This window comes from Pagrus pagrus (assembly GCF_965226575.1).
Source record: "Pagrus pagrus genome assembly, chromosome: 3".
NCBI classification, from domain to species: Eukaryota; Metazoa; Chordata; class Actinopteri; order Spariformes; family Sparidae; genus Pagrus; species Pagrus pagrus.
This window is the reverse complement of record NC_140187.1, coordinates 9,895,785-9,908,188: the sequence shown is the minus strand read 5'-3', so window position 1 is coordinate 9,908,188 and position 12,404 is coordinate 9,895,785. Positions and strand designations below refer to the sequence as shown.

The 12,404-nt window shown below is 40.6% G+C and overlaps 1 protein-coding gene across 6 annotated transcripts in view; it reads left to right on the top strand.

Moving 5' to 3' along the window:
- Positions 1 to 12,404, top strand: part of slc12a5a (solute carrier family 12 member 5a) — a 157,503-nt gene that overhangs the window by 100,957 nt on the left and 44,142 nt on the right. For all 6 annotated transcript variants that reach the window (XM_084348357.1, XM_084348355.1, XM_084348358.1 and 3 more), the window contains 2 exons: positions 4,742 to 4,842; positions 5,324 to 5,461. In XM_084348357.1, the coding sequence (XP_084204483.1) occupies positions 4,742 to 4,842; positions 5,324 to 5,461 (239 nt within the window). The remainder of the gene's footprint in view (positions 1 to 4,741; positions 4,843 to 5,323; positions 5,462 to 12,404) is intronic.

The following is a 12,404-nucleotide window of genomic DNA, read 5'->3' as shown; positions in this document are numbered from 1 at the left end:
ACGGATACTGTCACCACCTCACCGCCGTTACAAGCAGGATCAATAAAACAAAGTCAAATAGCTCTCACCAAGTACTCCTCTGTGGCCCTGTTCAAAGATCTGCTGGAAAACTGTGAATTGTCCGAGTGAGAGCAGTGGAGCAGGCCTCCACTCATTTGCAGTAAAAGTTTTTATTTATTCTCAAACACTGGAAGTAGACTCCTGGTGCAGCTCATCCTCACAGACAATATGAAGCGTGAGAAATACACTAGTGGGACAGTGCTCACATATTTCCATCATCACAAACACAATGTATGCTCATACTTATATTTCACATTTAAGTACGGCTCGTGCACGCAGGATCTATATTCTTGTTGTTGTTAATGTTTGTAGCTGCAGTAGTAGTAGTAGTTGTCAGTACTTTCCAAGCTGTTTTATGTGTACATTTATTTGCCAACTTAAACTCTGAAAATGAAATCATTTTGGTTTTATCAAACACAAGATTTAGCACTACATGCTACCAATCCCAGTTGTGGAGACATAGGTGCATCTGTGTCTTTGTAAGGCACTGATGTATATTATTTTTAAACTATGATATATTATTGTGATTTTATATGTAATTTAATTTAACTTTCCCTCTATGTTTGTTCACGTTTTATCAAATCCATCTATACAGGAAACATCAATCTCTGCGCTGACAACATGCGTGTTGAAAATGGCTCCATTAGGGAAAAAAGTTTCCCTAATGCTAACTGGTTGCTAATGGTATAAACGTCAACAAGCTAGCAGATGGTACCTTTTCCTCAGTGGGGATTTAACCATTTTAATTTCAAGGCTTGTGTATTTTTTCATAATCAATACATCATCAATATCTCCTGGAGAACCGAAAGTATGAAGTAAAATCTTCAAAATCTTAAAATCGACACCGCAAACAGAAAAAATCCTCACAATTGAAAAGCTTCTACAACGACATGTTTTACAAAATGATCAGCTGATAATCAGAATTGCTAGTTTAATACATTTAATAGAGCTCCTCTGTCGGTGTCAGAATGCCCTGTGGATGGAGGCTTGTTGTACAAACTGACGGCATTGAAAATCTTGGCGCCCTTGCATCTTTTTCTCCCATGCTACAGTACAAACAAAGGCACTTTTGCATGTAACTCTGAATGATAAACAATAAAACAGTGAAGTAGCACAATAAAGGAATTTCCTTGCTTGGCATGACACCAACTGATTTCTAATCCACAGAGCATCAAGTATGAGTTTCAGGATATGTACTATAAACTTCTCCAGTGAAATGTCTGGGATAAGAAAATGAGCGAAGAGTGTAGATTCAGTGTTTTTGTTTGGTAGAGGATTTGGAAGACGATCGCATGCTCAGTGAGCAGTAAAGCTCTGGATTTTGACCATAGATAGGGAGAGGCTTTGATAGTGAGAGCCATTGTTGGACGGATCCCATCAGATTGAAGGAGGATAAGCTGCTTGGGGGATGCGGTCAGAGCAAAAAAAACACTCTTTCAGGCACTGTCATTTTCCCAAAAAGGGGGGATCCATCATTCCTTTGATGATGGAGTTTTAATTATTAGACGATGAGGAGAAATGGGCCGTGGAGAGATAAGTGATAGGATAGAGAAGTTGTCTCGGGGGCATTAGCCCTTCAGATATACAACAGTTTGTGTGTGTGTGTGTGTGTGTGTGTGTGTGTGTGTGTGTGTGTGTGTGTGTGTGTGTGTGTGTGTGTGTGTGTGTGTGTGTGTGTGTGTGTGTGTGTGTGTGTATTCTCACTTGCATCACTTATCCCTTTGATCCTTTAAGAAATGCTCTGTGTGTAAAAGAGAGTAAGTTGGTCTGTGTATCTACTTTGATCCTTGAAACGCTCATTAATCATTCGATAAACACTCCATAGGGTGATCTATAGTAAGTTGTAAATTGAGATGTCAGACTCTCAGGAATCAGTTTGCAGCATCGATGACACGTGTAGGTGTAGTTTGTCATATATCCCAATGGTGAGGCATCGCATTGGGAGCTTTTTGTTGAACAGTGGAGGCTGAAGATGTGGGTAGATTAGCTGACATGCTCGTTCATCAGTTGTGAGGCTGTCACAGTCATTCAGGTGTACAGCACAGCCAGTGTATCTATAGTAATATCTGAATGCTATAGTGTTCCTACAATTTTCCGTTCATCAACATATCAAATTATCGACACGCTGTTTCAGCTTTATATAAGGTTTACATTTTATTTCACTTGCTTTGAGTAGAACAATAACACAATATAACTATAGTAACTGCAGGAAGTAGCTTAAAGTGAGCCGTTTCAGTGTTTTGTCTGTTTACATGCACATACATTTGTACATACTGTACCTTTGCCTTCGAGTTCACATGTCCATCCGCGTTCATTGCTGTTTGTCTCATCTGCCCCGTTACAACAAGCCACACAGGGTGCAGCTCTCCTGTATGATATCATCCTCACATGGTCTGAAAAGGTAAAAATTGGTTAAAACAAACAACTAAATAATCCACGTGTTCTGAAAACCCTGTGCACCGGCTTCGCTTTTAACCGTTGTGTGTGTTTTAACCTGCAGGTCAGAGTGAGCTGAACCTTGAATGCATCAAAAGCTTTTACATTTTATAGCCGGAGAACCTGCAGAGAGGTAGAGAGAGCGGCACTCTCCCTCTGCGGGTTCCCATTTCTGCCTCCTCTTTGTCTGTCTGAGCCCATATCTTCCTCTCTTTCCTGTCACTATTGGCTCTCGCCCCATCTATCTTTGTCTCTCCCCATCTTCTCATCTGCACCCTCATTCTCTTTTTTTTTTCAATCTCTTTGTATTAACATCTCCCCTGTCTGCCTCTGTCATCCTTTCCGTGCTCTTTTCTTGCCCCAAATCTCAGCGTCCCCGTCTGAGTGGCCCTATTGCTCTGTCTCTGTAGAACAGTGCGCCGGCTGCTAGCGGTGCCCCGACGTCATGGCACATGGCTGCTGCATCCCGGCTATAAATAACTCTGCCTCGTGGTGCTCGGTCCAAGACAGGACCGAGAGCCAGAGGGAGAGCAATCTGCTGTCTCCCTCAAGAGATGCTCGAAGGGGAAGGCACAAATGAGACCAAATACTCCTTCGCCACCTTCATTGGTGAATTAAATGATTCTGGATTTAATTGTTTTTCAAGACAAGAGCAAACATCAGGTCAGGAAACAGTTCAAGCACAAAGGCTAATCACAGCTAAAGCTCAAAACAGTGAGGTGTTAAATAACACTGGCACTTAATTGATTATTATACCAAGCATTTGATACAACTTCTTGTAGTTGTGGCGATACAGCTATTTCTGTATCATACTTTATTTACTCTTCACCCACATGGGGTTACTCATTGTGGAATAAAAAAAAAAACACACATAAAGGAAATATAGAAGCTGTGATCCTTGTGATTCCTCATACTTTGACCAATTTGATAACTTTCAAGTGGATCTTTAAAGGCTCATACTTTAAAGATCCACTTTGTAAGAAAGTCTCGTCACAAAGTCGGCAAATACTGTCGATTTGGGATTGTAGGTCGGGTCAGTCGTCATCTCAAAGTGTCAGTATCTGACAAGTTGGGAGTGAGGCTAAAAAATCCACTTTCTCACAAAGTGGACGTTTAAGTTATGTAAAGGAAATTATAAAATTTCACTGTTCACTGACATAAACAGCTTGAAGATTTCAAAAGGTCCAAAATTTCCAACATTTATTTACCCTTGATAATGAAGCCAAAATGACTTCTGAAAATTAGGACTTCCTGTGGCTCCTACACAATAAACACATTTATTTGCTGCAGCGCCTCTGTTATCACAGAAAGTGCTTCAGTAAGCGTTGATGTCATGTTAATTAAAAGAGGTCAGCTCATTCTCTCCTGTCATTCTTATGGTTGCTTTTGTTACTTTAACTCCTTAAGTCTTTAGCATAACAAAGACCCAGGGGTAACATGGAGAGAAAAATAAGAAGTTATGTGTTTTGCCACACATGCTGTGATTGGAGCACAGCAAAAATGGATCGGTCAGTGTCTGGTGTTGTTTGTAATCCATTTTCAAACCTCAATCGGAAATCAATGAGCTTGTCGATGATCTAAGAGAGAGTTCGGTCAATAAATCTCCCCAGGAGATGGACGCTGCCTCTGTTTGTCTTGAAGATTTATCTATTTTGAAGATTGGCCTTGTGCCTTAGACTGTGAACTTGCAGACAGATGCCTCTCGATGGAGTTGCGATGCCTACAGCAAGCTGTCACCTAGATAACATCACACTGTTTCCACTGTTCAGTGTTTTGAGAGTAAAAAGCTGTCGAGCGTTTGAACATTTCTTATTATTCCTCCTGCGTTAGCCTTCAAACTTGTGATGTCGTTGTTTGTCAGCGTAGCGAAAAGCTGATTGAGATGTTCCAGTTTGCGTTTCTCCCGTGGCCATATGGAATATATAGCGCTGCCCATATTGTGAATGCACACTCCAGTAGTCATGGTTCTGTTTCTCTGCATTTCTGACTGCGGGCACTTTGTGGAGACGACAAGCCTCCCCTCCTCTCCTGGCACACGTCCTCCGAGTCGAGCTTTCTGTCTGTGTGTCTTTTTTGGCTTAAACAATAAATAAAATAATGAATAAAAGCCTGTCTCTTTTTGAGGGGTTCTTTTTAGTACAAAAAAAGGTTACTCTGACATGAAGGAGCTCGTGTCTGGCTTCTGAATTATCCTTTCTTTGTGGTCTTTCAGTCCAGTCTAAAAGTGTGTGTCTTTTTCTTCCAGGTGACAGTAACCCCAAGGAGAGCAGCCCCTTCATCAACAGCAGTGATGCTGCCGCAGAGAAGAGCCAGCAGTATGACGGCAAGAACATGGCCTTGTTTGAGGTACGCTCCGACATTCTGCACACAGTCGGGCATGATCGTGAGAAGCAGGATACACTCGTTCTCACAATTCAATGATTGAATAGGGGCTCTGACATCGATTAATGAGGGTAATTACTGGGTGAAGGGCATGTGGGAACTTCAGGTTAATGCAAGCAAACCGCACACTGCTACAGGAAAGAACTTCAATGAGGTAATTTGCCACAACTCTGCACAACTGTATTTACATTGTGCTCTCAGTGGGGTTAAGAAAACAAAACCAGAAAATGAGCTATTTATTGTTGAAGCACCTTGTGTTTGTTTTTCTACAAGCCTGGAATTTGCAGAAAGGTGTAGCACAGTAACTGACATGTACAGTGTAATATGAATATAGTTTAATAGCAAAAGATTAAAATTCACAGCCGCGGTTTTGCTCATCTCTTCCTTCAAAAGCCTGATGAAAACACTGACCCCGGCCTTCCTGTGTGTGTTTGTCCCTCTGCAGGAGGAGATGGACACCAGCCCCATGGTGTCGTCTCTTCTCAGCAGCCTGGCCAACTACTCCAACCTGCCCCAAGGTAGCAAGGAGCACGAGGAGGCCGAGAACAACGAGGCCGAGTCATCGCGCAAGAAACCCGTCAAGGTACGAAACAAAATCCATGTATAAATAAATCCGTATGATACAACATGCATAGGCATTTTCTGTATTGTGGAGACAGTACAGTTGGACACACTATGTTACATTTGGGTACATTAATCAGGTGTTGGGCTGTAACAGATGATAATTGTAATTGTTCATAGGAATAATGATCGCATACAGAGAAAGTGCATCTCTTTTCTTAAAATGGGCTCTGTAAATAAACATAAGTTTTATATATGCAAGTTACAAGTGCAATGAAATTATGTTAATCAGTCAAAAAAAAATCAATTAAAATTTTCATTTTCTTTAACTCTTAAATTCCCATAATGATACAAAATTCTGGCTTCAAGGTGATTTAGTTGTCATTATGGATCATAGGGTTGCATAACATAACAAAAGTTTGTGAAGTCCTTCATGCCACACAAACATAGCACACACTGTATATATACATGAACACTTGGGGTGAATGGGTGATGTGTTCTGCATCCTCACATTATAAATGTGCCATCAGGGAAACACTGTTCACCCACTTTGACTCTTTCTGAGCACCAAACATCAATGATGTGAACACAGCGTCCACCTCTCCTCGTCCTGCCCTCTGTCAGCCCAAAGCACAGTCCACCCATCGAGTGCAACAGCTTGATCCAGGATGTTGTGGCAGAGACAGGTCTCTGTACAGATGTGGGCACTACAGTCTCTGATTTCCCATTGCTTGGCCAGCTTGAGTCCCATTTGTCTACTTTATTTCCCTGCGACCAGATAGCCAGGAACAGCCTTAAACCCAAACTGGATCTCTCCCCTCTCCTCTGCTGGCCTCTGCATTTGCATGCAACGGCATTGCCATGACAAAAAAATAGTAGTTTAACTTTGCCACATTAACAGCAGCTTATTTATATTTTCTCCCATTTTTATCTCAGTTTTTCTATCAGCTTAATCATATTTGGGCTGACATGACCTTGTGACCAAATAATGTATAATAATATAATATACAACTATGGTGATTTGTGTATTGTAAAGTGACAAACAAAGCACATTCTTGATACGTGAGGATGTACAGTCGGGTCTGGGTGAAAATCCGGTGAAACTGATCCACTCTTGTTTACTAAAATCCCCGTATTTCTACTGTAAATCAATAAAAACTGCAAACGATTAGCTTCATGCGTGCTGCAGTAAACACTAAAGCACTAATAGATTTTCTGGGGTCGTTGTGTATCATAATTCCTGTGATTCATTATAATGCTTATAACTGCTGAGGTGTTTATCATCTGTTTGTACAAACATTTAAAAGCAGCTTACTGTTATCAGCTACGGCTTTCCAGAGGAGTTTCATGTTGCAGCGGTTTGATAAAGAACAAACTTACTCATGACTATATAAATAATAATGTTGTTACGATAGTTTAAGCTGTCTGCACAGAAGGGCGCAGGTTTTTAGTTATGACAAATGATTCCCTATAAATCAAATGACTAAACAGGCTCTTACTCAGTACGACACAGTGTGCAGAGATAAATCACTTTGCTGTGGGTTTACATTTGCATCCCGGACAACTTGTTCACCTGACGAGAGGCCTGTTATGGTTGGTACCAGGGGACGGTCATTAAGTGTTACCAAATATAGATTTGTACTTTCTGTCAGATTACATCATGAATCCCTAATCGCAGCGTTTTTGATTGTTTTGTTAACACACTCAGTGGAAGGGAAGAAAAACTGCACCAGTTTAGAAGTTGTCAATCATTCTCTGTTGATATTATAAATCCCCTGTTCGTGTTACTGGATTGCATCTTAAATGCCACTCACTAATGAGTTCCTTCCACATCATCCCTTGGTATTTTCTGCTGTTGGCTGTTGAGATGCCAGCAGGAAGGGGTTTACTTTCCAGACTTTCTTTTTTTTTTCTTCTTCTTCTCAGCACTTGATAGACAGACCGGCAGCTACATTATTAATCCTGTGGGAAATGGTTGGTGGTTTTAGCAGCAAGGCGAGACGTGGCATGGCAGAGCTGAAATGAGAGGAGACGCTGATAATGATGATGATATTGCAAAGAATGAAAGAAGTCATCTTAAATGAGTGTGACCGACTGGTGTGGATCTTAACATTTCACACTGATTTTTCCAACTCTGTAACTCCACACGCAGACCATGTGAGGTAAAAAAAACCCCAAACAGTTTAGACTGTGAGAGGCTGCAGCAGTGACAGGTTGACAGCTCTTCTGTGACCTTTGACCCCGTCTGTTTCACTTCTTCTTCTTGTTACTCACCTTGAAGTGAATCACTGATGATGACCTTCGATAGCAGTGCACCTGTCTAAGAACTGTCAGTTTCCCCCCACTGTGACTCCAGATGAGTCCAGTAGATATACAGTAGATCCTGACAGTGGAGATAAGGACTATAGGCACAGTCGAACTCATGACTGTATTGATTTCCGCATGTGTATCTTTCTTATACTTGTGGCTATAGAAAACAGCATGAGCGAACAAACTGTTAAATTGCATTAAATGAAAAATCTTTTTTTCCTAATTAGGGATTTAAGCTGCATCTCATCAAGCAGTTCTTAATGTTAAAACACAGTTAGTACTGGTGTATCGATACCTTGAAAAAATGTGTATTAAACTGTTTAAAATATGCAGAATTATTATGTATTGATATTTTGGTATTTTTTACAACACTAACGTGACTTTAGTGTGGATTTTTTAGCCACACTAGCAGCGTGGCTCACTCACTAGCAGCTTGCGTGACTGACATCAAGCTAGGATGGCAATGTCCGTCGTCCACTTTGGCCAAGACTAAAATGTCACAAATACTAGTGGATGGATCCCTACGCAATGTTTTGCAAACTGTCATGATCCCAGATGATAAAGTTAATGACTGTGGTGGTCACCTGACCTTCCCCCTATGCTGCCAGCAGGTATATATTTATTGTCACATGTATCAAAAGAGGACCCAAATGCAGAACTCAGGCAGGAAGTTGGAACAACAAAAAGCGAGGTGGGGCTTTGTCGGCACAGGGAGATTAACTAATGAGTGTTCACAGAAAAAGGGCAGGAAAACAAACAAAGAGAGGAAGTGGAGAGTGAAACATGACACATTCTGATATAAACTACAAAATAAAACAACAAGTGATTGACAAAAAACCCAAACCACAACATTTATGGTTTTGTGTGTCAGGTGTAAAGTCAAGTCTCAATTCAAGTCCCCCCGAATTCATTGAACTTGTATTCTCATTTCCAAGGTCAAGAGTAAACCCTCAGATAGAGTAGAGGAGCATTTGACAGACAGCAATGATGTGCTTAACCCCTTTCGATGGCACACAGTTTGACATCAGTCCATTTGAGCACAAAACATGCCATTAAACCACAATAAAGATTCATTTTTAAAAGATCAGTTTTCCCAGATGAGCAAATCATGCTACAATATTTTTGTCACTCACTTCTTGTGATATGTAGCCATGCAGATTGTTTTGTTTTTATTTGCACAGCATTTTAGATATCTGTGTTTGAGTTTCGTGCCTCGAGCCTGACAAATTACTTTTGAAAACATCAACAACAACCTCTCTTTCCAGAAACAATTTCTCTGTTTATCACGATAATCCCCAGACCTCGCTGTGAACAGTTTCCACTTCTTTCCTCCGAGGAGATAGCCCTCATAAAAACAGTCTATGGTCTATGAAATGCAATAGTGGCCGTGTTTCTAGAAAGAGATGTAACCTTTAAGGCTTTAAAGTGACTTTTTGTTATGTCCAAATAAAACGGGTAGCAGCTTCAAGTGTCCACCTGGGAGTTCAACAGTGTTCAATTTGTCCTCACTGTGGATCTGTTTGCTCGTGGTATATTCCCCCATTATCCCATCCCTCCCAGTTGTCCCAGATGTAAGGTGTATTTGTCTGACTCTCCTCAGCTCTCCTAACCCTAGGAGCAGGTCTAATCTTCCCCCTGTCACCCCAACCCCTTCAATACTTTAATTAGTCGGCACGCTACACCAAGCTGCTGCTTCTCCAATCAGTAACCCATTCCACAGGCAATCTCTCCATCGCCATGAGAGGCTTTTCATTAAGGCAGCCTGTGGCGTTTTATCGCTCACACAGCGACCCCTCTCTCTCTCGCTCCCTATCGCCTTCCCTCTCTGTTTCTCGCTCCGCTCCCTCTCTCCCCTTCCTCGCTCTTCATCTCCTTCATCGTCGCTCCCTTGAGTGAGTGAGTGAGTTGTGAGAGAGGAGGAGAGCGAGGCAGCAGGCTTTCTTTTGTCGCAGTGTGAAAGCCAAGATTACAGATTTGGCTGTCATGTGACATGAGGGAGCAGTCTGGAGGTCGCGCAGGTTACGATGGAAACCAGTCACCGATAATCTGCCAGCAATTTTCTCCTCCCTGACCTCGGTCGTTTGAAATCTGACTTAAAAGGCGAGTTTATTTCGAACAGCACCTTTCATTGTTTTACTTAAGGCAAAGCAATGCATTAGAACAGCATTTTAAGTGGCTGTAGAATTAGTATTTCATATCAATGGGGGAAATTTACTACCTGTATGTGAAAGTGGTTGCTTGTTAAACCCACAAATAATTATCACCTGACTCTGCGGTTCCCCTCAGGTCTTTGCAGCATTTTAGCTCATTGTTTTAGTTTCTGGACCTCAGCTTAACTGTAGCTGTTTATACCAAAAACAATTGTACACTATCTGCATTAAACCACAGACAGAAATAAATAGCACCTAGCTAGTGAACGTAGTGGAGGATTTAGCAGATAAAGAACCAAAAATTTCCCTCAGGAGTTGGTGAAGACCGAAACAGAGCTAAAAGGAGATAAAATATTAGACTTACATTGACCCCAAATGAATGCTTATGCTGCCCTGTCTCTGCTGGATGAATCTGCTCTTTGCAAACACATTCAGTGTATCAGCGTCATTAGGTGACAGTATGTCAGTGTTGTTTTCACATTCGCAGCGCTGCCACCAAGTGGCCAAAAAAGTCAGAAAATGCAAGTTTAGAAACAGAGAGGGAAATCTTCAGGCTGAGGTTGCTATTAGTATTATATATACATTGCAGAAACAATTCCTTAAATAATAAGATATTCTTTGTAACCAGAAACACAAGTCTCGTTCAAGGTCAAGTCTCACTCTGAAATCTCGTGAGAGGTGAGTTGTTAGAGCTGTTGCCTCATCTAGATCAAAATTAGTTAACTATTAAGTCATGACTGTAATTAGCCATGAAATAAATCCTTGCTGGCAGTTCCTCCTCTCGGTAAACTCCAAGCTCCTCTCTCCAACCCTGGCTCACATTTCCACCTGCAACAACCCACATCTCGCAAGATATGAAAGCAAGTCTTCTCCTTGAACCAGACTTGTGTGTCTGGTTACAAAAAGGATCTCATTGTTTAACAAAGAGGTCTGTCTCCGTCTGAATCACTTCCGTAATGTTGTCAGAATAATGGACATAACTTTGACAGTCTGAGTCGCCCCAAACGATTATGTCTGCAAGCTTAGTTGATCTGCTGGACCGACTCCAAAACCTTTAGTAAGTTTGAAGCATTTACACACCAAAACATGTAAATATAAAGCTCAGATTTAAAAATACTGGAATTTCACTTTTGCACCTTTGCCGTGTTGGTTCCCATATATCTGAGAGACCTGTTAGCTCTATATTTGTAATCATAAGACATTTGTTTTGGCAAATAGTGCGTTTTTTAATACAACAGAACTTTGTTTGTTTAGTAGCTAATAAAATGTTTAGTTCTCCTGGTTCTTATTGGAAATCTGACGGCCTGATTCTGCTGCTGTCGTCTAATTAACTTTATTGAGAGTGCAACCCGCTGGCCTTCTTAAATCTTGTCTGGACGTCAGACTTTTACTTCTTCCTGTTTGTCTTAGATGATAAAAGGATGATTTAGTTATTGCCTTGATGTGGCTGCTTAACTTAGAATCTGTGTCTGTAACAATGCCATAATGTCTGACTTGGCTTTTAGTCTTAATAGTAAATTAAGCTGAGGTGATGGTCCGTTAACAATAACGTCATGCTGCTTTGTTTGTCTCATCAAATCCAGCATACCATATAAGACAGTATCTGCTCTATAATGTCATGTGAATTGGCCGAACCAAACCCAACACAAACCATGAACGTCTTTGCTTTTATTCAGGTAATTTTCTAGTCGAGTGCTCTTGCCAAGAATTACAGGAACATCATTCCATACGCTCTCCGTCGCTGCTTTTTACGGCGCTAATGTTCCTTCACATAAATGTTGTTTCTCCTCAAGGTGTTTTATAATCCATGCTCTTATCTTTGACCTCACCCTCCTCTCCCCGTGGCTCCCTCTCTCTTTCATTAGACCGATGCATCAGATCAGTATTCCTATACGCATCCTTCTGAAGGATGTACCCTGATTAATGTCAGGTCATGTTATATATTACAGCCGGGTGCACATTAGTTCACAGAAGAGTTAACGGGAATTTCTAAGCTCATGTTTCGTCCAGCAAGCTAACAGGCATTTTATTCTATAGTGTAGAGCAGCAGTTGATCATTATTTTCATTATCAATCATTTAGTCAGAGCAAAAGTCTAAAATTTTAAACATATTAAAAGAAAATCCTCAGCTTAGAAGCTGGAATAAACCCATTTTGGACATTTCTGCTAGAAAAATAATCAATTTGCTAATAATTCAGGTAACAAGTTTTAATAATCATCATTAATAAATGATAAATTTATAGTTAATAAAAGTTTAGCGTATAGTTATTTCACTACTAACAAATGATGAAATGCTTTATAAACCATTTATTAAGCATTTGTGAAGGTTTATAACATCAGATTGTGTTTATAAAGTATCTGTAAAGTGTTTAATAACATTTACAAAGGTTTATAAACAATAGTTGCAACTTTACCCTCAACAACAGGTTAATAAATTTACATCTACGGCGTTTAGCAGACGCTTTTGTCCAAAGCGACTTACAGTTATTCATACATACATTCATA